Source organism: Tachypleus tridentatus, chromosome 12, assembly GCF_004210375.1.
Source record: "Tachypleus tridentatus isolate NWPU-2018 chromosome 12, ASM421037v1, whole genome shotgun sequence".
Lineage (NCBI taxonomy): Eukaryota > Metazoa > Arthropoda > Merostomata > Xiphosura > Limulidae > Tachypleus > Tachypleus tridentatus.
This window is the reverse complement of record NC_134836.1, coordinates 121,082,327-121,108,330: the sequence shown is the minus strand read 5'-3', so window position 1 is coordinate 121,108,330 and position 26,004 is coordinate 121,082,327. Positions and strand designations below refer to the sequence as shown.

The 26,004-nt window shown below is 35.1% G+C and overlaps 1 protein-coding gene across 4 annotated transcripts in view; it reads left to right on the top strand.

The window, feature by feature from the left end:
• LOC143234539 (uncharacterized) overlaps window positions 1–24,492 on the top strand; it is a 33,605-nt gene extending 9,113 nt beyond the window's left edge. Inside the window, exons 2-8 of one of the 4 annotated variants that reach the window (XR_013018699.1) lie at window positions 5,296–5,495; window positions 5,876–5,998; window positions 8,944–9,819; window positions 13,834–13,932; window positions 17,107–19,247; window positions 19,399–21,524; window positions 21,558–24,492. Coding sequence is in view for 2 of the 4 variants with exons in the window: in XM_076471970.1 (XP_076328085.1) it covers window positions 5,336–5,495; window positions 5,876–5,998; window positions 8,944–9,819; window positions 13,834–13,932; window positions 17,107–17,264 (1,416 nt within the window). In the remaining 2 variants the exon portion in view is untranslated. Of the gene's footprint in view, window positions 1–5,295; window positions 5,496–5,875; window positions 5,999–8,943; window positions 9,820–13,833; window positions 13,933–17,106; window positions 19,248–19,398 lie in introns of those variants that run through there. The other 3 variants (XR_013018698.1, XM_076471971.1, XM_076471970.1) reach the window with 3 other exon arrangements.
• The last annotated feature ends 1,512 nt before the right edge of the window (window positions 24,493–26,004 follow it).

Sequence of the window (26,004 nt, the reverse complement as noted above, 5' to 3'; positions counted from 1 at the left end):
GATAATTTTTCCATACTTTTGAGAGAGACTGACTGTGGTTGATGCCACCCTACCTGTGTGCCCTGGTTGAAGCTGGATCAGGCAGACTGATCCACTTTCACTGCTCTCACAGAACTTTATCCTGCCATCGTATGTCAGCCATCAATAGACGACTGTGTGGCAGCATTAACTGACTGTATTATACAAGCAGCTGCTCAATGTATTCTTAAAACCTCGACATGTTTTCACTATATCCTTGTCCGTGGTGGAATCCTGCCTGTCACATGGCACAGAAGGCTCAAAAATGGGCCTGGGATACTTTCCATAGATATCCCACATTTTCAAACCTCATCACTTTCCAGCAGGTTCATGTACATGTTCAGTGGGTAAGACGTCAAAGCCAGAAGGAATCTAGGATCAAGTTCACAACAGGCATATCTTTTACCACCAGTTCCAAAGTCATATGGGACAGGGTTCGAAAGGTCAGTAGGCACTACAATGCTGTCCCCCTCTCCATCTTACTCTCTGATGACCAAGAAGTAGCTGATGTCCAGAGCATAGCTGATACTCTAGGTGAAAGCTTTTGCCAGGTATCTAGCACTTCTGCTTGTTACTCCACCTTCTTGGCCATCAAGACTCGGGCAGAGGATTCACCTCTTTCCTTTTGTACTGACTGTCTCTATGACTATAATTGTCCCTTTACACTGGTGGAACTGAAACTGGCCCTTCATCGGTCTGCAGTACATCTGTTGGACCTGATGATGTACACTATGACATGCTGCACTATCTATCTCCTGCTTCTCTTGATATTCTTCTAATTGTTTTTTATCCAGATCTGGCAGGAGAATGTTTTTCCTAATGTCTGGCACCAGGCTATTATCCTTCAAACTACCATCCAATTGCTATGACGAGCTGTCTCTGTAAGACCTTAGAGAGGATGGTTAATGCTAGTCTTGTTTGGTTCCTCGAATCAAACAACCTCCTCTTGTCCACCCAAATGTGGGTTCTGACGACAGCACTCTACCATGGACTTGAAACGTCAATCAGAGAAGCCTTTCTCAAATGACAACATCTTGTATCAATATTCTTGGACATTGAGAAGGCTTATGACACAACATGGAGGTATGGCATTTTGTGAGACCTCTCTATATATATGGGTTATGTGGCCATTTACCCATTTTTATTAAAATTTTTTAAACGAACAGGAGATTCCAAGTTTGTGGGGGTTCGACACTTTCCCGTTCTTTTCTACAGGAACTTGGAGCCCCTCAGGGCTGTCTTTTGAGTATCACACTTTTCAGTATAATGATTAATGCCATCACTGAACAACTCCCTCTCACTGTTGCAAACGAGCTCTATGTTGACACATTTCACGTCTTGTGTCAGTCGTTGAACATGAGATATATTGAAAGGCAACTACAAACTGTCCTCGATCATGTACTGAAGTGGACCACGGCAAACGGCTTTAGTTTCTCTCTCTCTAAAACAGTTTGCGTGCACTTTTGCCACCAACGGGGTATTCACCCTGATCCTGAACTCTGTATCATTGAAGTTTCACTGCCTGAAGTCCCCGAGACCAAGTTCTTGGGGCTTATATTTGACCGTAAGCTGACCTTTATACCACACTTAAAGCAGCTACGGGTCAAATGCACAAGAGCACTGAATATCCTGCATGTCCTCTCTACCACCAGGTGGGGAGTGGATTGATGTTCTATAATAAAGATATATAGTACTCTTATTCGATCAAAACTCAACTATGGATCACTGGTCTATGGCTCTGCCAGACCCTCCGCCTTAAAGATGCTGGACCCCATTCATCATCAATAACTTTGACTCTGCACTGGGGTTTTTTGCACCTCCCCAGTTCAGAGCTTATACGTAGAATCTCATGAACCTTCTCTGCATCTTCACTGTTTGCAGCTGTCTTTACTATATTCTTTGAAACTTTGTTCCTTACCAAAGCATTCCATCTGAGGTTGTGTTTTCCTTCCTCAGTGGGCCATACTTTTTCAGAACAGACAGTCTGCCATTGCTCCTTTTGGCCTTGTCATTCAGGTGCAATTGGATGAATTGGGTCTGTTCTTGGATAACACTGCAGAATCCACTGGTCAGCCCATCCCACCATGGCTTTTACAGTCCCCAAATATGACCTTTCTTTAAGTTCTCTGAGAAAGGCAGATACTCCCAATTGGAAGTACCAACTTGTATTTACTGAACATCTTTCGAACAATCTTTCCATTCCAATTTATACGGATGGTTCCAAATCAGGTGATTCTGATGCTTTGCCATGGTTTGTTGCGGTTCAGTGGTTGCATGCAGAATTCTCTCTACAACTTCTGTGTTCACTGCTGAACTGTATGCCATTTCTCTTGCCCTGGATCATATTGAAGCTGAGCAGTACTCCGACTGCACTATTTATACTGACTCCCTTAGTTCTCTACTGGCCCTGGACTCACTTCACGTTGGCTCACACCCTGTTCTCACTGATATTCAAAACCAACTGGCCCATTTCTCATTAACATCTACTTCTATCCAGTTTTTCTGATACCAGGCCATGTTGGTATTCACGGGAACGAGCTTGCAGACACAGCAGCTAAATCTATCTTCTCTGGCACTATCACCACTGTGCCTATTCCGTACATGGACTATGGTCCTGTATTAAAGGCTCAGCTCCATGCCAGCTAGCAGTCGACTTGGAGTGAGCAACATGACAACAAGCTTTTCCAAATAAAACCCTATATTGGGCTTTGGCCGTCTTGCTTCTGTAAAGTTCGGAAGGAGGAAGTTGTTCTAACTAGACTACACATTAGTCACAGTTTTTTAGCTCATTGTTTTCCTTTATCTGGAACTGATGTACCAGTGTGTAGTTTGTGTAACACTCAAATCACTGTAAGCCACATTTTACTTTCTTGCCATCATTACAACTCTCAACAACGGCACTATTTTAAGCATGTTCTGTCCCAGGGTTTGTCTGTAACATTGGACAGTGTTATTGGTGATGGTGACACTGTCCACCTTGATAAAGTTTTTAGTTTTTTAATGGCCGTTAATCTTTTTAATCTCATTTAAGTGTTTGATATTTATTCATTACACCTTTTTAATTGTGGTTCCCTTTTCAGAGTCTCAATCTCTCTAGTTCAATTTGACATTGGACAATGGCCAGAACATAAAATAACTCAACACCAGGACTGGAAAGGCCAACTTCAGGTGACTAACGCTGCTGTTTGAACTACTGGTTAGTCGTCCTAGCAAGTTGTTATTACAGTTTTGCTGCATGTCTTTTGACACTTTTATTACTTTACCTTTTGATACTGGCCATAATGACACACAACCCGGAACCAGGACTGGAAAGGCCAACTTCAGGTGATTGATGGTGGTTCTTGTACTTACCTGTTAGTCTTCCTGGTGGGTTATGATCATTACTATTATGCTACAGGAAGTCCTTTACAACTTTGTAGACTGGATGTCAACATTGGTTTTATGTCATTTTGTTTTTAATTGCTGTTTAGTTTTACCTTTGTTTCCTTTTATGAATTTTACTACATGTACTTTACTTTTACCTTTTTTACCAGACATTTGGCTAATTATTATTACAATTTTGCTATATGTCTTTTAACACTTTTCTTATTTTACCTTTTGATAATGGCTGTTATGACAACATAACCTAGAACTGGAAAGGCCAACTACAGGTGACTGACGGTGGTTCTTGTACTTACCTGTTAGTCTTCCTGGCGGGTTATGATCATTACCATTATGCTGTTGAAAGTCTTTTACAACTTCTCTTACTCTGGTTTCTCTCTTGACATTGTAGACTAGGTGTCAACATTGGTTTTATGCTGTTTATGTTTTTCAATGATGTTTTGTTTTACCTTCATTTCCTTTTATGAATTTTACTACATTTACTTTATTTTTACCTTTTTACCGGATGTTTGGCACAGATAGCCTAACTGCATTATGCCATAAAACACTAAACCAACTAACCAATCTTTTCTGGAACCTGGAACATATTGGCAGAATAGGCTTGGAAACAATGTGTTTATGTTTTCTTTTTGAATCCTGGACTTGTTTTAGTAGACTCATTTTCTTTCACTTTTTTGTTACAGAACCTAATTACTTGAATGTTTATACCACTGCTGCATATTACACTCACATTTTCGTAGATGTATTCTGTATGTTAAACTTTGTAAAGGTGGTAGTTTATTTTCTCATTGGCTTTCTGTCATTACCTTGTTCCTTTGTCATCTGAATCTGTTATTTACTGTACTGTATTATTCATCTTTTGTTTCTAATATCTTCAGAGATTATATAATTTTTGTTGATTACTTGGGACCAAACAATGTGTTTTGGTTCGATGAAGGGTAAATCAGAAATTTCAGCTTCATTCAACTTAATATGACATCTTTTTGTAGCTTACGTATTCAGGTGTTTTAAATAAAGTTTTTTAATTACAACACTTATCATATTGTCCCTTTCTGTTGACCCCAACTTTCCCACTTGCTGTTTTACTTTGGGTCTAGAAACATAACAAAGGATATGACTAAGAGCTTTTCATTCTTATTCTGACAGTGGTATTGTTATCAGTATTTGAATATATAAAGTTTGAACTGTGGTTGGTAATACAGTTAGGTCTCAGTCTATCTTCTTCACTCTGCTGTTGAAGAATGAAGCTGTAATATTAGCAGTTTGCTACTTTTTGTTGGGAAATAACTACTGTATTTTAATTCCATATAAATTATAAAATTTAAAGTTTTTAATAACAACAGGAAGATTTTCAACAGAAGTTGTTATTCCTTGTCAACTGAACAAGTTATTAATATGAAGTTAATCATCTGTTTTCTTGTGTTATACTTCTAGAAAAGTTACTTCCAACAGAAGTTGTTATTCCTTGTCAACTGAACAAGTTATTAATATGAAGTTAATCATCTGTTTTCTTGTGTTATACTTCTAGAAAAGTTACTTCCAACAGAAGTTGTTATTCCTTGTCAACTGAACAAGTTATTAATATGAAGTTAATCATCTGTTTTCTTGTGTTATACTTCTAGAAAAGTTACTTCCAACTTATTAGCTGTATTGTTGCATTCTATAATAAATGGTTAACTTATTCAACAACTTTATCAGGGTTTTCCACAAAACATGTTCATTGTAAGAAAAATATAACCTTTGGAAACTTAAGTATAATAGGGTATAAGGTTATGTACTTAATATGGTTATTTAAATTGTTACTTCTTGTTTGTTCTGTGATCCTTTCAAGTAATTAATTGTTATATTTATGTATGCGCTTTAGATTTTCCAAATTATATTTAATTTTTCTTTCAGATGAATAGTTTAGCTTGTATATTTTGAATAAATATAAAATATGCCGCCACCTCCGCCACCGGCTCCCCCGCCACCTCCTTCATCTGAAGTTTCTCCGTCAGTTAATGCAAAAGACCGTAATGCACTTCTTTCTGAAATAAGGCATGGAGCTAAATTAAAAAAGACTCTGACAAACGATCGAAGTGCTCCTCAAATCACTTGTAAGTATCAAGTTTCTTATAACTGTTTGAAAAGGAATATAGTAAAAAGAATGGTTAAATGTAATGGATAGAGATTTTAAATCTGGAAAGTAATAACTAAAACTGAGTATGTGGAAGAATATTGACTGTATATTAACATGAAATTAAAACAATTATACATAGATTTTTAACTTCATACTGTGTTTCAAGGTCCCTTGACAGTGAATTTATCTGAAATGAGGGGTGTAGTGATACACGTCTTCATGTACTACTTTCTAGGCTCTTGAATATACATGTTTTTGGATTAATAAAGCTGGTAACGATAAATAGAAAATTGTTTATGAAACTGTACTGATGGTATTATTTAACTATATTTGTAAATTATTTTTTAATTTTTCCAGCTTCTAAAGTATCAAATGATCGATCAGCTGAAAAATTCAACACACCAGCTGGTTTAGGTGGGCTTTTTGCCCAAGGCATGCCAAAACTTCGCCCCACTAGTGATAGAGCAGGTACTCATCCAGGTCCGTGACCTTTTGTTTTATTGGTTTGTTGCTTTAAAGCAAGTGTGAAATGAGTAATGTCAAATTACATGAATATATTTCAATATGGAAATAAAGTTTAGGCTGTTATTTGCTAAATCACATTAAGTTAAATAGAAGGAAAATAACAGTGATTTATTGTTTCTGGTATTTCTTCTTCTTAAGTTGTATTTTAAATGTTTTAAGTTTTTTCAAATATTTATGAGTCTGTTTTCAAAAGGAATTTAAGGTTATGATGTACATATTCAAAGATAAGTACTCCGAGTGGCAAGCCCAACTGAATAAAAATATTAATTTGAGTAGTACAGATTCAGTATAGTTGAAATTGAAATGAATCATCTTGTGAAACAGTTTACAGTGTGTGCTGTATAGAAAATATAAAACATTTAGTTACTAGTTCCATTAATTATTCTATCAAGTTTTTTTTTTGGTATAAATTCAATAACACCATAAGGTTTTAATGTCTTGGGTATTTGGATTAGTGTTAGATCCACATGTTAAATGTTAATGCAGTAATAACTATGTAAGTACTTAGAAGCTTAACGGATGTACAGCGTTTCAACAAGGATTCCGTCATCAGATGTTTGGTGCCTGAAATGGATTTTGCTTAAGTTTATTTTTCCCCACATGATTTCATTGTATCACATTGACTTTGTATTATCTTCTTGCATTGTAATTTTCTTTCCTTTAAATTTGTGGATTTATTTTTTTTTTTGGGGGGGGGGTTATGATTCTATACAGATTAATAATGATAGTAATGTTCACACCACAGAAACCCATGGTTTGTATGTGGAAGCATAGTTACATTTAACAGTGTTTTTTGAGATGGACTGCTGGTTGGGAGTTGCTGTGTATAGAACTTGATTTATTGTTAACATGCACCATCATATTTAAATTAGACTTGTATTAGATTAACTTATGGAACCAGGAAATGTGAAGTATAGAAGGTTTTTATTGTAATGTTAACAGTATATGAAATTAATTACTGGTAACTAATCCACTAACTTACATGACTGAAAACCACAGGTGTTAGATGTGTGGATAGAGAAGTCTGCTACAGTAATAGTAAGATGTGTGGATAGAGAAGTCTACTACAGTAATAGTAAGATGTGTGGATAGAGAAGTCTACTACAGTAATAGTTAGATGTGTGGATAGAGAAGTCTACTACAGTAATAGTAAGATTCATTAAGTGTTTGTATTTTGTTGGTGATACTAGTTTCAAGGAAGTACCAACTTATTTTTGTAGGTGCATCCTGAACTGGTTATTCATGCACAACATGTTACACAAGGTGTGTTTTCCTCCAGTAAAAGAATATTCAGGAGTGTAATAAACATGCAGAATCACACTTAACAGAACCATGCACAGTTGTGTTGGTCGATTGTATTTCAGTATGGATAAATTGACTTTTGTACTTTAAAGAACACATTTCTGTAAAACTTGACATTTCTTGTATGTCAAGATGTACAGGGTGGCCCGTAAGTCCCTACCCATCCATATGTTATTATATTATAAGATATATGGATGAGTAGGGACTTATGGGCCACCCTGTAGTTTTCCAGCTAGTACTGTTATTCTGTAAGTGAAGGTAGAGTTTTTATCAACTATTTTCAACAGGTTGAGTGAGTAAGGGTTGTACATGTACTGCATCATTAAAGAGAGGTGTCAAGCGTGCCTGGCACCTTTCCTCAAACATCCCTGAACAGCCTATTTCAAAATTACATTTTGAAGCACATTTATTTGTTAGTTCCTAAAATAAATTTTTTTGGAGTATCTAGTTGGAACATCAAGATGCAAGTTGTTTATGAAGCTATTGCTTCTTGAAATATAAAATAAGAGTTTGTAGGAATCTTGTGGTTCTCTCGATGCAAGACAATTAACCATTGTTTTAGTTCTGCCCAGCATGGCCAGGTGGATTAAGGTGCTCGACTCGTAATCTGAGGGTCGTGGGTTCACATTACGGTTGCACAAAACATGCTCGACACTTCAGCCGTGGAGGTGTTATAATGTGATGGTCAATCCCACTATTCGTCAGTAATAGAGTAGCCCAAGAGATGGCAGTGTGTGATGATGACTAGCTGCCTTCCCTCTAGTCTTACCCTGCTAAATTAGGGACAGCTGGAGAAAATAACCCTCTTGTAGCTTTGCGCAAAATTCAAAAACAAACGTAAAAACTTTTGTTCTAACTCAATTTGATGAAGGATCTTTAAAAGACCAACTTGTTTTTGCCGATTTCTGAGGAGTCTTTCCACAGAATAATTTTTAAAAGCATTTTGGACATTGTCATGTTTCTTATAAGGATGATGAAATTCCCCAATTAAAAAGCTTATTAGTTGTCTACAAATACACTTGTTCTTTGTGCTAAAAAGGCTACATTGGATCTAATATTTCCTCCAAAGAATTAGGGAACTTTCATCACTTGCTCAGTATAGCAGCTTGGAAGTCCTAGCACATGTAAAATGAATGTGATGATTTCCATTAAAAAGAAATATTTTGACACACTTTTCTGAAGTTTTCAATGCAAAAAGCATATAAAGATCCTCTTACCAACAAGACTCTCTTGATCTATTAATATCCAAGAATGTTACAAAGGCTATAAGATAATGGAAACACCTGATTTGTAAAATAAGCTGAAGATTGGATGGTGTTATGCATTATGAAAACGCTCATCAAGGCTTCTTGTTTCTGTGACAGTATGCTTTGAAACGTAATTATTAATTTTCAAATTATTCCACTTTTTGAACTTTGTTATTAAATAATATTTGGAGGAAATGTGCTAAATTATTATGAGAAATAGATCTTAGAAATAATTTTCAACGTAGATATTGGTAGCTGTGTAAATTTTGTTTCCAGCTTGTAATGTATTTCTGGATTAACTGGTAACCTTGTTTAGAAAACTATTAACAGTTTTTTGTTTTTTTGCTTTAGTTGTTAGAGGAAGATCAGCTCCAAGTACTAGTGTCCAAAGTACAATGTCAAATGCTCTCGCTCAACGAACTGGCACCAGCTATTCCCAGCCTCCTAGCCCCATCACCTCGTATCGACAGGCTACAAGTACTTCTGACACAGTGAATAATAATATTGCTCAACCCAACCATTATGCACCGGGACTAAACCGTAGGTTACAGTTCCCAAGTGATCTGTCATTGACTCGAGCCCCGCCTCCTGCACCGCCTCCTACTAGTCAAAAACCCAATCCACAATCGTTAGTTGGTCAGAGTCGTTCGGGACCTCCGCTACCAACAAAACCTCCTGCAGTAACTACGAGTTTACATCAAAGTACAAGAAGAGAGGCACCACGTCGTCCTCCACCTTCCGTACGCCCACCACCACCTCCTAGAAGTCCACAACTGAGTCAGAGGGGACCTCCTCCTCCACCTAGTAAACCTCCAAGCCTGATAAGACGGCAAAGTTTCGGAGCTCGAGAAGTTAGAAATGGACTTGCTTCACATTACTATAATTCATCTCAACAGGGACTTACAAATGTGAAGAACCAAGCTCCGACACCACCACCACCACCACCACCAAGAAACCAGAGTGTTCCTAATAACTTGAACAAACTTCACCTTCAGTCAGAATCAAAAAATACTTCTGGTAAACTGTCTACAGCATCGAAAACAGTGCCCTCTGCTAGTCGTCCAGCACCACCACCACCACCAGTGAGGCCTCCAGCTGTGGCACCACCTCCTCCACCTCCACACATGACTGCACCATCTGTTCCCTCCTATACAAAAGCTCCACCACCTCCACCACCTAATGTACTACCTCCTGTGCCACCTGTTCGTTCCAGTGGTATTGTACTTGGTAAGCTTTAGCATAAAATAAATACAATGCATTCAGGTGTTATAAATTAAGAATAACAGTATTCTAGCAAGATTTCTTGAACTTCCTCTAGTTTGAAAATAAGTTTGTAATGTTTGGTCAACTTGTGTTTTGATGTGAGCTACGTTTATAAACAAATTTATAAACAGGTACAGCATTTCTGATGGCAGGTGGGGTCATTGTTAAACATGCAGATGCTAACAGTAAAGAGAATAGTATTTTATATTAAAACAAACATTCAACAGTATAACAATGTACCTATTCAAAACAAATAATTTTTCCATGCTGTAAAATCTGTATCATGTAAAACGTTTTGTACCTAATCTCAATAAACTCAAACAAAACTATTCAGAACCTAATTTTGTAGATAACTGTTTAGTAAAGTCTGCTGTCACACTGGATGTTTTAAGTTTCAGTTTTGTTTTTCTGTGTACACATAATTTAAGGGTAAGGTATAAAAATTACGTATTTGAAATTGTATAAGTTTGTGAAATGAAAGTTTTGTTTCTTTGTGTCCCAAACCAATGTGGACTTGTAATGTAATGAGCAAAACTTGGTTAATTGTATGTCATGACTTATAATTATCTACAGATTATTTTACTTAGAAATGTATGTCCTTGCAGTGCACGTGGTTTGTAGGACATTGTTATTATGTGCTCTTAGAAGTAACTAATAAAGTTAATGTTTAATGTATGTATGAAATATCTGTATATGCTTAAACAATATCAGTGGACAGATGAAAAGGAACAAACTAAGAATTGACCCCTGACCCAATTAAGTTTCTATATCTTCATAAAACTCCTGCATATGTGATGCTATTGGTATGTGACATGTTTCAATTCATCTTGTTGGTAATGATTTGGAGTATTTGTTTTTTTTTTTTTTATGTAGACTTGTATTCTTTGGTCATGTGTACATGATGGTAAAGATGTGATATGAAGTGTGAAATCAGTAGATCAGTAAATTGTATTTATGTTCCTACTTATGTATTCCCATTGTTGTTACTAATGTATTTTACAGCATTCATTGGAACCTTTTCTTCTGGGCCTAATGGTAAAACTTCTGTCAGTTAATGTATAAATACCACAAAATTAATGCATTTGTTAAAAAGATTCTGGCTTGTCAAGTTATGATGATAACAGCTGTTAACATTTTAATCACACTTTTTGTGTGCTTTCGTTAGTTGTTCATTATAATTATATTCTGTATCTACCGTGTTTAAAAATATTGAATCTGGATTTCATAGAGTTGGTGTTCTTTGTATTTGATATTATAAAGTTTTCATTGAATTTTATTTTACTTGAAAATACTGGAGTAGCATTGCATGTTGTTAAAATGTATGATGTTCATTTCTAAAGGAAGTTAGAATTACTGAGGTTATAAACCAGAATGTAACTACAAGACTAAGACTACGTTCTGTGTGTCCTAGTGATACGTGTATTCAACTGAATGTGCTCCACACTAGCAGCTGTGGAGATCTCATATAATCATGACTATTAATTCTACTGAATGTGCTCCACAGTATCAGCTGTGCAGATGTTATATAACCATGACTATTAATTCTACTGAATATGCTCCACACCAATGGCTGTGCAGATGTTATATAACCATGACTATTAATTCTACTGAATATGCTCTACACCAATGGCTGTGCAGATGTTATATAACCATGACTATTAATTCTACTGAATGTGCTCCACACTATCAGCTATGCAGATGTTATATAACCATGACTATTAATTCCACTGAATATGCTCCACACCAATGGCTGTGCAGATGTTATATAACCATGACTATTAATTCTACTGAATGTGCTCCACACTATCAGCTGTGCAGATGTTATATAACCATGACTATTAATTCTACTGAATGTGCTCCACACTATCAGCTATGCAGATGTTATATAACCATGACTATTAATTCCACTGAATATGCTCCACACCAATGGCTGTGCAGATGTTATATAACCATGACTATTAATTCTACTGAATATGCTCCACACCAATGGCTGTGGACATCTCATATAGCCATGACTATTAATTCTACTGAATGTGCTCCACACTATCAGCTGTGCAGATGTTATATAACCATGACTATTAATTCTACTGAATATGCTCCACACCAATGGCTGTGGACATCTCATATAGCCATGACTATTAATTCTACTGAATATGCTCCACACCAATGGCTGTGCAGATGTTATATAACCATGACTATTAATTCTACTGAATATGCTCCACACCAATGGCTGTGGACATCTCATATAGCCATGACTATTAATTCTACTGAATGTGCTCCACACTATCAGCTGTGCAGATGTTATATAACCATGACTATTAATTCTACTGAATATGCTCCACACCAATGGCTGTGCAGATGTTATATAACCATGACTATTAATTCTACTGAATATGCTCCACACCAATGGCTGTGGACATCTCATATAGCCATGACTATTAATTCTACTGAATGTGCTCCACACTATCAGCTGTGCAGATGTTATATAGCCATGACTATTAATTCTACTGAATGTGCTCCACACTATCAGCTGTGCAGATGTTATATAACCATGACTATTAATTCAACTGAATATGCTCCACACCAGCAGCTGTGCAGATGTTATATAACCATGACTATTAATTCTACTGAATGTGCTCCACACCAACGTCTGTGGGGATCTTATATAACTTGTAATGGATTTACTATTTTGTGTTTATTATAATACCTATGCTTGTTTCTGTCTAGTTTTCTTTTGCAAGTGACGTATGTTGTTGGCTGTATATTGTGCAATTCTCACTTGTTCTCGGAATTTTTAGAAGGTTCTTAAAAACAACAACATACCAGATTAATGTTAGTAATGTTAATGATTGATAGAATTATTGCCAAGTAAACTTTTAAGAAACTCGCATGATTTGGATAAAAGCAGTGCGTCAAACCAAGAGATTATTGTTGGTCAGCTACAGTCAGTGTACGTTAGGTCTACGAAGCTATACTTGTAATTAATTACTTCTAAATGAAAAACTACAGAATTTTACCAGAGACGTTTATAGATTACAAACACTTTTCAACTTCAGTGAATTACTTCAGATATTAGTATTTGTATAAGGACATTAAATATCATCACTGGGAAAAGTCAATCCTGTGAGGTTAGTTAAGCTGGCTAACATAAGCAAGGTGTGACAGTATCAAATTAGAATTAATTAATTTGTTCATCATGATTATGAATAAAGTATTCAGTTCTAGTTTGTAAACTTGTATATAAACCACCATTTGTAACAACTATTAATAACAACCATTATTATAAATTGTATTATATTTCTGTTTATATATTAAAATGTATATGTATTAAAGAAAGAAATTGTATATCAAACTTGTTGGCAAATAACAAAAATTTGATATGTATTAACATTTTATTAATTTCTGGATTAAAATTTACAGTTACTTGAGATAGTAATATGTGACATACATAACAATTCATTGGAGAATCACCTGAAATGAATTATTATGTATAACAAACCATGACTTAATTCTACTGTACAGTTTTGTGTGAAACTTCTGAGGTCTCTAATGTTTTCTCCATGTTGTTTTGGTGAATCTTGCATTCTCTGATATGGCTGTTTAACGTGCGTGTTGGACAACATGAGTTTTTCTTAGCTAGATCCAAATTTGTGTTTCAGCTGTACTTTACAATGACTCATTCAAGTGTGTAATTTTATCAATTAGGAGAAGAAAGAAATTCTTATGTTGTCATCTAAATGTGCATACTTCAAGTAAGGTGCACATAAGCAACGTGTGTGTATATACATTTCACCCGTGTTTCTCGAACGTGACATCATAAATTTTCTTCAGTGTCATACCGAAGTTCAAACTTTATAGAGAGATCACTTAATCCTTTATTTCTTCAAATAACTGTATTGGTAATTTGTGTTAGTTTTCAAAATTACTGTTGTTTCATTATTTAAGTCTGCTGAACTTATAACATAATTTGTTTTACAGATAGTTTTGAATCCAGATTTAACGATAAATTCCACGATCTTTCTGACTTGATGCCTCCTAGTCCCTTTCAAAACACACCGAAAACCTACCCTAGCAAAAGTAAGTATAGTTAGTTCTGTGTTAATAATTGTGAATAGTTTATTCGTTATAGTTTATTATTTATTTTTGCTGATATACAAGACTGTATAGGGTGAGAGTTATTTCTTTTATTTAATGAATATTTAATATTCATGACAAGACTGTTAAAAGTTGTAGTTAAGATAAATTTTGTTACGTGACTTGGTAAGAGTGATACTTTGTGTGTGTAGCTCACTCACTGATGTTATCTTCCTTAAAACCTCTTATGGTTTTCTTGCTATGTGAGTATTATTTTATCATGGCTTCTTCTAGTTTGTAGAAAGTTCCAAGCTTCATATATAGTTGACCAAGCAGGTGCGAGTAAAGTTTGGTTAGAAGAAAGATGTTAGCTAGTATGTGAGTGATTAGCTTTAATGGATAATTTGTATAATGTTTCACAGCTGTATTGTAATGGATAATTTGTATAATGTTTCACAGCTGTATTGTAATGGATAATTTGTATAATATTTCACAGCTGTATTGTAATGGATAATTTGTATAATATTTCACAGCTGTATTGTAATGGATAATCTGTAATGGATAATCTGTATAATATTTCACAGCTGTATTGTAGCAACAGAAATAAGTAAAATAATTTGTCTTCTCAGTTAGGTTCTAAAATAACTGAACCAACCAGTGTGGACTTTTGAGCCCAGAAAATAGAATTATTTTAAGCTCTGGATATAATTATGGTGGATGTGAAGTCAGAGATATTAGGTGAAAGTGAAGTCAGATTGTTAGTTTAATTGTAACAGGTGATATTTTAACATGAACTTCACAGTTGAACAGAGACAAGGAGAATAATTTGTGTTGTCCACATGTGTTTAGAAGCAAACGAACCCATCTGTTTGGATGTTTAATGAAAAGAAAACAATTATTTGAAGTTCCATTTCCAACTATGGTATCCTGCAGAGTAATGTAAGTGAACTTATCGCAGGTTGTACAATTAAGGAGTGTTTTGATTCACTTGTCTCTAACTAGTAGAAAGTGATTGTTTTAAACTACAAACTCCTGATTGTTATTTTGAAACAGATGCATAATAGTCATAACCAAAATGCATCAAACAAAGAGAGATTACTCATGTTTGATCAGGTTAACAAACAAGTTATTAATCTTAAGATGACCAAAGAAGGCCAAAATGTTGTTTTTTGCTTTATTAGTAAAAGTGTTAATACCCATACCAGCTGTCCTGAGATACATTTTTACCTAGACTGGATTTCTCATCATCATGAAGATCAACATCTGATGTATGAGTCATTCCTATGGGACCCCCAGCATCTCGGCTATACGTTTTAGGGCTCACACTGCCAAAAACTAGTTTTTAGTATTCATGGTAGGCTCATCACAGATAGCCCATTGTGTTGCTTTATGTTTTACAACAAAGAACCAAATCTAACAACAGAAGTAAAATTCTTTACTGTTTTATTTAAAATGTTGTTGGTAAAATTGACTCATTGTCATTAGCAGAAGGATGTTTGGTTCAATCATGTTTTTCTCCCATTTAATTTCTTTTTGTTTTGATGTAATACTTTTATTACTGTACGAGGGCTGTTCAAAAAATACGCGGACTGACGTCATAAAACGAAATGTACTTTATTTAGAAGTTACTGGTCTGGGACCCCTTCAAAATACTCTCCTCCCCAACGCACACACTTATCCCAACGGTGTTTCCACTTGTTGAAACAGTCCTGGTACGCTTCTTTTGTAATGTCCTCCAGCTCCTTCGTCGCATTTGCCTTAACCTCGGGAATCTTCTTCCTTTCAAGGGTCTTTTGAGTTTGGGGAACAAGAAAAAATCGCAAGGAGCAAGGTCAGGTGAGTAGGGGGGGTGGGGAAGAACAGTGATCGAGTGTTTGGCCAAAAACTCACGAGTTCTGAGGCACAAATTTTGCAGCAACGTGGTGCATCTTCAATTTTTCAGTCAAAATCTCGTAACAAGATCCAACTGATATCTCCCACTCTTCAGCAAGCTCCCTGACAGTAAGACGTCGACTTGCCCGCACCAGGGTGTTGATTTTGTCGACGTGTGGGTGCGTCAGTTGACGTGGAAGGACGTCCAGGACGCTCATCATCTTCAATGGACTGTCGACCATCCTTAAAACGTTCATGCCACTTGAAACATGCCGTACGCTTCATAGCAACATTTGTTAAGCATAGCAAAAGTTTCAGTCGCAGATTTTCCAAGTTTAACACAAAATTTCACAGCAAGTCGTTGCTCCTTCAGGTCATTCATTCTGAAATCCGCACTTCACTTAAAACGAAAAAATTGCACTTCACTTAAAACTGCATAGCTAATACACAAATGAAAATATCTGCAATCGGGAAATGGCGTTGTAATCAGCTGATATGTGCGAACCTAGCGACACCAAGCGGATTCCACTGGAACCAACTGGAGCCGCGCAATTCAAACAGTCCACGTATTTTTTGAACAGACCTCGTATGGTTGTGGAATTGTTTAGAAAATGTAAATAACTGAGACAATTAAGGTTGAAGCAGATCTGTTGTTGACATTACATTTAGTCTGTTACCAAATTAACTGTCATTTTAAACAATACCATGTTTGTAGGAAGGAATAACTTGTTTCTAAAGTATTTCAATATGAAATGGAAACAAAAATGTAGTTAACTTTCTTCTGTGATTTGCTCATGTGATATATTGCTACATCAGAAATTCAGGGAAGACAAATAGTAAACATATAATTAAATAAATGGGATAGTTTCTCTAGTAAGACTGAAAACCTAACAAATATTAGTCCTTAACTTGTGCTTACAAGAACTTGTATTCTGGAACATACTACTTGACTACTAATTTGGTAAGTTGTGGTTGGTCAAGTGATGTCCAAGAACTTGTATTCTGGAACATACTACCTGACTACTAATTTGGTAAGTTGTGGTTGGTCAAGTGATGTCCAAGAACTTGTATTCTGGAACATACTATCTGACTACTAATTGTATTTCTTAAATTTGCTGTTCTTGTTTATTTTTACAGTTTTATTTGTCTGTTTGAGAATAAATTCTAGGTAATTCATGTTTTATTATATGGTTGTGGTTATTTGAACCCACTTTAATAACTCAAAAGTCCATTGTTTTTAAATTTTAATTTCATTTGTAAATTTTGTGTTTTGAAAATTATCATTTTTTTTTTAAATCTTTACAGATGTTCGGACAAGCACCAGAAGGCAACAGCCACCGCCACCACCACCCCCTCTCAATCAGGGATATCCTAGAATTAATCCTGAAAGTGCGTCAGAGCCCCAGCCTAAACTACAAGTGCATCTGACAAGGCCGTTTGCTAGTTACGCAAGCGAATGTTAACATTTGGTCTGAGAAAAAACATGAGAGTCCCAGAAAGTGCATAAGCAGATAGAGGAACTAGTCAAGGAATGTAAGCTTGTTCTGGTTGAACTGAAGATCATTTATTGTAAGAATGGCATTTACTTTCTGCAACTTTTGTCATAATTTTTCTGTGTCACAGCTTACAATCTATAATGGTGGTACAGGAAGTTTGTTATGTTAACATTACTAGCACTGTTGTTGATTTATTATTGGACTTGTGAAGTTAAGTCATTATTGGAATAAAGATAAGAGATAGAACACATAAACAACTGGTACTTCAGTTACTGACTGGAGAAGGAACGTCTGGATTGGATAGATACTGCTAGCAACAGTAGTTGCTCCGTTTTGGAATAAATATTTAGAGTTGACCACCTAAACAGCCAGAAGTTTGGTTGAAAAGAAAAGCTAGATAATTATTTAATAACTTCTAAAAGAAAAGTTGCTACAAATCTTTAATAAAGATTACACTTAATAATAATTAGCATTAATCATAAGCAACAGACAAACCACAAAAATCCTTTATGAACTGTATTACATAATCAGTAGATTATACTTGTATTATATTGTCATTTCAGTGGCTGTATTGAGGACGATCGGCTGGATTCTCTAAATGATAATATCGGTTCCCATAAAATGATGCAGTGATTGTTACTGTTGTATGATGGGCAAGTTGAAATGAAAGACTTGATAGGATAGGCATTTATAGCAATGCAGTGTCCGTGTACAAAAAATGAGTTGGGGTACATAAACAAATAGCAGTGTAGTGGTTGGGTTTAATAGAAACTGAACTAAGGTAAACACTACTAGCAGTGTAGTGGTTGGGTTTAATAGAAACTGAACTAAAGTAAACACTACTAGCAGTGTAGTGGTTGGGTTTAATAGAAACTGAACTAAGGTAAACACTACTAGCAGTGTAGTGGTTGGGTTTAATAGAAACTGAACTAAGGTAAACACTACTAGCAGTGTAGTGGTTGGTTTAATAGAAACTGAACTAAGTAAACACTACTAGCAGTGTAGTGGTTGGGTTTAATAGAAACTGAACTAAAGTAAACACTACTAGCAGTGTAGTGGTTGGGTTTAATAGAAACTGAACTAAGGTAAACACTACTAGCAGTGTAGTGGTTGGTTTAATAGAAACTGAACTAAGTAAACACTACTAGCAGTGTAGTGGTTGGGTTTAATAGAAACTGAACTAAAGTAAACACTACTAGCAGTGTAGTGGTTGGGTTTAATAGAAACTGAACTAAGGTAAACACTACTAGCAGTGTAGTGGTTGGGTTTAATAGAAACTGAACTAAAGTAAACACTACTAGCAGTGTAGTGGTTGGGTTTAATAGAAACTGAACTAAGGTAAACACTACTAGCAGTGTAGTGGTTGGGTTTAATAGAAACTGAACTAAGGTAAACACTACTAGCAGTGTAGTGGTTGGGTTTAATAGAAACTGAACTAAGGTAAACACTACTAGCAGTGTAGTGGTTGGGTTTAATAGAAACTGAACTAAGGTAAACACTACTAGCAGTGTAGTGGTTGGGTTTAATAGAAACTGAACTAAGGTAAACACTACTAGCAGTGTAGTGGTTGGGTTTAATAGAAACTGAACTAAGGTAAACACTACTAGCAGTGTAGTGGTTGGGTTTAATAGAAACTGAACTAAGGTAAACACTACTAGCAGTGTAGTGGTTGGGTTTAATAGAAACTGAACTAAGGTAAACACTACTAGCAGTGTAGTGGTTGGGTTTAATAGAAACTGAACTAAGGTAAACACTACTAGCAGTGTAGTGGTTGGGTTTAATAGAAACTGAACTAAGGTAAACACTACTAGCAGTGTAGTGGTTGGGTTTAATAGAAACTGAACTAAGGTAAACACTACTAGCAGTGTAGTGGTTGGGTTTAATAGAAACTGAACTAAGGTAAACACTACTAGCAGTGTAGTGGTTGGGTTTAATAGAAACTGAACTAAGGTAAACACTACTAGCAGTGTAGTGGTTGGGTTTAATAGAAACTGAACTAAGTAAACACTACTAGCAGTGTAGTGGTTGGGTTTAATAGAAACTGAACTAAGTAAACACTACTAGCAGTGTAGTGGTTGGGTTTAATAGAAACTGAACTAAGTAAACACTACTAGCAGTGTAGTGGTTGGTTTAATAGAAACTGAACTAAGTAAACACTACTAGCAGTGTAGTGGTTGGGTTTAATAGAAACTGAACTAAGTAAACACTACTAGCAGTGTAGTGGTTGGTTTAATAGAAACTGAACTAAGGTAAACACTACTAGCAGTGTAGTGGTTGGGTTTAATAGAAACTGAACTAAGTAAACACTACTAGCAGTGTAGTGGTTGGTTTAATAGAAACTGAACTAAGTAAACACTACTAGCAGTGTAGTGGTTGGGTTTAATAGAAATTGAACTAAAGTAAACACTACTACTGATGCTATAAGAGAAGTTTAATGAATTAATTTTTAATAATTTATTTTGTCCAGATGACAGGACAACCAGTTGCATTAAATATTTAAATGCATGGATAAATTTAGTTGTTTTTTTTACATATTTGGTGATTGATAAACAAAAGCTTCTGATTGGTTAAGCCATACAACAGCAGTTTGACAAGGGTACAAGTCCAGTCTGCTCACCTCTGTATGAACATGGTATCTTGTCATGACAACTTTCCATGAAACGTTACATACTAGAAATAGATCTCTCTAGATACTTTATTAATGTTCTGTTGTGTGAGCCCAAATCCTTTTTCTTTAATTTATATTACTTTATAGTGGATGAGTTTCCTCACATTTGATATTAATTGCTATAGTCACCATGTTTATTGAGCATATGAGAAATATATTAATACCTCTGTCATGGTAGGTAGTGTTGGTGTCAATGCTACCTATTAAAACCAGATCCTCTGTAAACAGTTGTTCTGGATAGGGTTAAATATATTTCATCATAGTACCATTTTATTAGTAGTAACAAAACTGGATCATGTGAAGACTGTTGACATTATTGGTAAAAAGAAAAGTTTACCTGTGTATCACGTATGTATATATAATACATAAAGTTCTTGTGGGAAAATGTCAAAGTTCATTGTGTCTGATAAATGTCACACTGTTGGGATCAGTCATTATATCTTGGTTATCTAAGGTTTACAAGTTAAACATATGATGCTTGTGAAAATGTATTTTTCAAAATATGAAAAACTGTAAAGTTAGCCATGTTAATAGAATGTTATTTTGCTTAAAGATGTTTTAATATTGTTAATAATAAAATGTATTTTTTTCATCTTACTCTAAATAAGCTATGCCTTGTATGTGTGTGTGTGAAATGGCACAAGACTGGTGAATTCTGCAGTCAGTATTGCTGAACAATAAGCGGAGAATTCTGCAGTCAGTATTGCTGAACAATAAGCTCTACAGATCAGAATATATTAGTTGGTAAATTAATAAATTGGTTTGACTGATGAAACATAAATTTAAAATACTATTTTTTTATATGCTTCTGATACAAAAATTATAAGGGTGTGACTCAGTGTAATGAAAAGTACATGATGTAAGAAGTGGTTTATTCCAACTAAGTGGCATGAACATTGGGAGGGCTTGTTCTCTAGAAAAATGAAAAACTTGTTTCTCTCTCTGTTCATTAAGTGTGGGTATGTGTGTACACGTACATACATATAACATTGATTTAGACTTTCCCAATCCACCCCTGCCCATGTGCTTAGTGATCTGAAGTAAAAACATAGCATGGACATCTGTGAGAGGCTCAGGAGAACGAGAAACATGTTTCTGTCTTTGTTCATTCAGTACGTATATTTAACATTGACTTAGACTTTGCCATCTCATTCCAACTCACATGCCTGGTGGTCTGAAATAGAAACTTTACCATAATCCAATTTTTAGCTGATGTTTAAGTGCTGTTTTCTACATGTTGATTCTCTGTTTGTACCTTCTAGTAGTTTAAATTTCATCATTTTCCAAAGATATTTAAATTTTTTGGAACTTGTAATATCAAAAAAAAATGTTTAGCTTTTATATAAAATAGTTCTTGTATCAAATTTCTTCCATTTTCTTTTTGTTTGTTTAAAAACATCTCCAAGTTACGAATCATTTAAACAACTCAATTTATGGAAAAAAATGCATCAGATATATTGTTCTGTGTTTAAAATATTCAGTATAAACCAGTTTATTCATATACTTTAAGGAATAGTATATTCCAGGTGGTGTGACTTACCCTATACTTCATGTTTCAGGTGGTGTGACTTACCCTATACTTCATGTTTCAGGTGGTGTGACTTACCCTATACTTCATTTTTTTAAAGCATTATAATTTATGTGAAGTCAATTTTACAGAATTATTCTTAATTAAATTATAGTAACTGTAAAAAGTCTAATAGTCTTTTATCAAATTTGTTCTTAATGTAACATTCTAAATGAGAAACAAAATCCTAGTTATTAACAGAGTCATGAAAACAGGATATAATATAAACCTGAATTTTTTATGCTTTTGAAGTAGTAGTTAAGATTTAGAAACCAAGTTTAATCTTGTGAACTTCCATTATGTGAAAAAAAAATTAATATTTACAATATTGTGAAGCCATATTGATTTATATACCATTGCTAGATTACAAGAGTTTCTGGTTATTTGTAGTACATTATGTATTCTGTGATAGAGCATCTCGTCAAGACTAATGTTTATGACTAGTGTTGTAAGCGTGACAGTCTAGTTTGTTAAGGATAATGGCTTGTGCTGGTGGTTGGTTGTGATGTTAGTTCCATTGGTGAATGCAGTGGACTTTGATATAAATTCATCTGCTTATAATGGGTTTTCAGTAACACATAAACCACTTGGACTTAATTTTTTTTACATCACGGTGCTTCAATGAAATGAAACTGGTATGACCAATCCACTCTCTGAAAAGGCTATTTCTCTTCTTTGTCAGTGGAGTAGTGATAATGGAAGGAGAAAGTTTGGTCAATATTTGTGTTTATACAGCTTCATAATGTTGTCATTTTCTGTCATGGTTAGTTTATAGTCTGGTGTGGCTTACCTTGTTTTATCAGTTCTTCTGTAGTGTGCGACTTCTGTATATTGTTCTACCTCTATGTTGAGAGCATGGTTATGTGTATTTGCCTCAACACCTTTGTGATAAGACTATACTTTGTTGCCTCTTTATCTTCTTGTTGCTAAGTGTGTGGCCTCTTCATTTTTGTCAGATCTTCTGTGATGAGCCTGATTGTTTACCTCTAATTATCTGTATTTCTCTGTATCATGTGGATTCTTCATTTTGTTCAGCTCCTATGTGGTGTGTGTGCGTGCATGTGTTATATGGCCTCAACTTTCTTCAGGTCCTCCCTAGTGAGGTTATGATGTGTTACATGGCTTCTTTCCTCCAGCTCTTCCATGGTGAGATATGATGTTATCTTCTTTAGCTCCTGGGTCATGAGATTATGGTTACCTCCTAATTTTGTTCAGTTCCTTCGCTGTTGGAAGTTGAGGTTTGTGTAACTATGATACATGTGTTTCTGTATTAACCTGTTTACACAAATGTGATATGGCACATTAAGGGAAACATGCAAGGTTTTCTCTTTCATGTGATTTGTTTTTAATTGGTTCATGGATGTCACCAGATCTCAAGTGTGCTGAAATTGTTATCTGAATATGTGGTATGTGATGGTACTCTAGCACTCTCAGTTCATTTAGTCAGTTTACTAGACACACAGTTCAGTTGGGTCAGCAATTATCTCGGTTCGTTTAGTCAGTTTACTAGACACACAGTTCAGTTGGGTCAGCAACTATCTCGGTTCGTTTAGTCAGTTTACTAGACACAGTTCAGTTGGGTCAGCAATTATCTCGGTTCGTTTAGTCAGTTTACTAGACACAGTTCAGTTGGGTCAGCAATTATCTCGGTTCATTTAGTCAGTTTACTAGGCACAGTTCAGTTGGGTCAGCAATTATCTCAGTTCGTTTAGTCAGTTTACTAGGCACAGTTCAGTTGGGTCAGCAATTATCTCGGTTCGTTTAGTCAGTTTACTAGACACAGCTTAGTTGGGTCATCAATTATCTCGGTTTGTTTAGTCAGTTTACTAGACACAGCTTAGTTGGGTCATCAATTATCTCAGTTCATTTAGTTAGTTTACTAAACACCAAGCTCAGTTGGGTCAGCAAGCATCTCAGTTCATTTCATCAGATATTTGGGACTGAAGCATGTTCCTGCTTAATAAGATCTTGTTGGAATACAAGTTTTATATTAATTTCCTGGTCCTTCAGATATGGAGTTTACAATGTAATCATCTTGGAGTATTACGACTGTGCCAAATGTTACGAACAAACTGATATTTGAGCTGTAACTTCTTTAATGTTAGAGTTGATATCATCAGAATCTACTATGAAATAATTCAGTTTATATTCTAGTTTTATGTGGTGTCTTTAAAATTACTTTTCAGTGTATTCCATTCTATGTCAGGTTTTTATATGTTATGCTACAGTTCAATCCCAAGACCACCTCTAAGAGTTTCTCAGAAACAGTGCTGTTAAAGGTAATTTTAAAAATCAGAACAATTCAATGTATGATGTAATCTTTAACACATTTCAGAAGCTTGTCTCTTATCTTAGGCTGGTGGAGTTATGCCTCTCTACCATAAAACTAGGATAAAATGTTCAAGGTACTTAATTTTCTAAATTCCATATTAAGGTCCCTACTGAATGTGTCTTTAACAACTTATCCATAAGATAACATGTTAATATTTTAATTAGTGTACGTTCTTTTCCTACATTAGTAAACTGCTAATTAAATGGTAGTGGTTAGAACAGTCTTCAAAGACACTGAGAAGTAAAAAGCCATTGAATCGAGTGTTTATTGCTTTTTTTTTTGGACAGGTTTGAAGTATCTCATAATAATGAAGACTGTATGGCAGTAGTTAGCTATTGTACGATCGATCATATATTTTTCTGGTTGAATGTTATATGTTTATGCAGTGATAGGCTTAATACAGAACACATGTTTATTGCTGTTGTTGCGGCTGATATTTCAGTTCAATATTTTTTCAGTTCTGTTAACTAATAACATACCTCTGACAACACTGATTTTGTTCACCATTTCACCATAAGTACACAAATATCAGTAAACAAATCTTATGCTCTAGTTTCCATTGTTCTCCAGTTCACATTGTTTGTAAAATGTAAACACAAGGCTGGCCAAATAAAAAATGATTTCATATATATTTCTGTGTTCATGACAGAAATAATTTGAGAATTTTTTTAGCGATCTAAACATTGAGACTGGGAGAATCCTTGTTGTTTGTTCAGCTGATTAACTTAATTTCTTTTTTAATTATGAAAAGTGTTTGGAACAAAATGTAATGGCTGTTCTTTAATTACAGTTGGTATAATCGAAGCTAAAATGTAATGGCTGTTCTTTAACTACAGTTGGTATAATCGAAGCTAAAATGTAATGGCTGTTCTTTAACTACAGTTGGTATAATCGAAGCTAAAATGTAATGGCTGTTCTTTAACTACAGTTGGTATAATTGAAGCTAAAATGTAATGGCTGTTCTTTAACTACAGTTGGTATAATTGAAGCTAAAATGTAGTGGTTGTTCTTTAACTACAGTTGGTATAATTGAAGCTAAAATGTAGTGATTGTTCTTTAACTACAGTTGATATAATCAAACCTAATAGTGTAGTGGCTGTTCGTTAACTACAGTTGATATAACCAAACCTAACAGTGTAGCAGCTGTTCTTTAACTACAGTTGGTATAATCAAACCTAATAGTGTAGAAGTTCTTGGTCTTCACCTTAATAGTTTGGTACCAGTTGCTGCTATTGTAATATGTTGTAATTCTCTATGCAACAGTTTCTGTTTATTCCTGTGGTTACTATTTTGTTGTTTGTGAAGTTTGCAGTAAAAAGATTTAGATGAAAGGTTACAAGTCACTCTGCACGTTGTATTTAAGATAGGGTTCTCAAAACCAACACAGAGAAATTTTATTATTTCCAGTTACGAGTTAGGCTGTGAACGTATTTAGAACAATATGAAGGTAATGTTTTAGAATGCGTGTGTAGATTGCATTGAGGCCTTGACATTTTTCAAGTTTATTCTATGAACTAGACTAGGAATTATTTTCAATATTTTAACCTTTAATAATACTAAACATATCACTAGCTGCAACTAACAGCCAACAATAAAGAAGACAGTGTTAACACAAGTTGATGCAACTGATAGCAGACAAAAGCTATGACTAGACATACTTTAGGAACATCCTTTCTCAGCTTTAGCTACTGTTGAAAGCAGTACAAGTTGAAATTGTGTTTTTGTAGGTTAATAGTTTTAGGGGTAGATCTGTCTTTCAACACTGACTTTACGTTGTGACAAGCAAACACTCTACCAAATCTTATGTAATAGATTTAATCTTATTTCTTCTAAAAATTTAATAAGCATTATGTGGAAACATTCTTATGCAGCAGCATTGGAGAAATGTACTAAAAATAAATGAAGCACGTTCTAGCATTTGGTTTATCGCTTCTTGCTTGGATATACTGGTTTCGGGGAAGGTCATGAGAAACGCTAGGCTTCGTACAGTGACGGACAGATAGGACAGATAACGTAATACCTGTGCAAGTAAAGTACATCTCAAAAACATAAGAGTACTGCCCTGTATTTAATATCATACCAGTATAACGTGAGAAATGAAACCAAAACTTAGTAAGTACTTTTTATTTAAAACATTTGT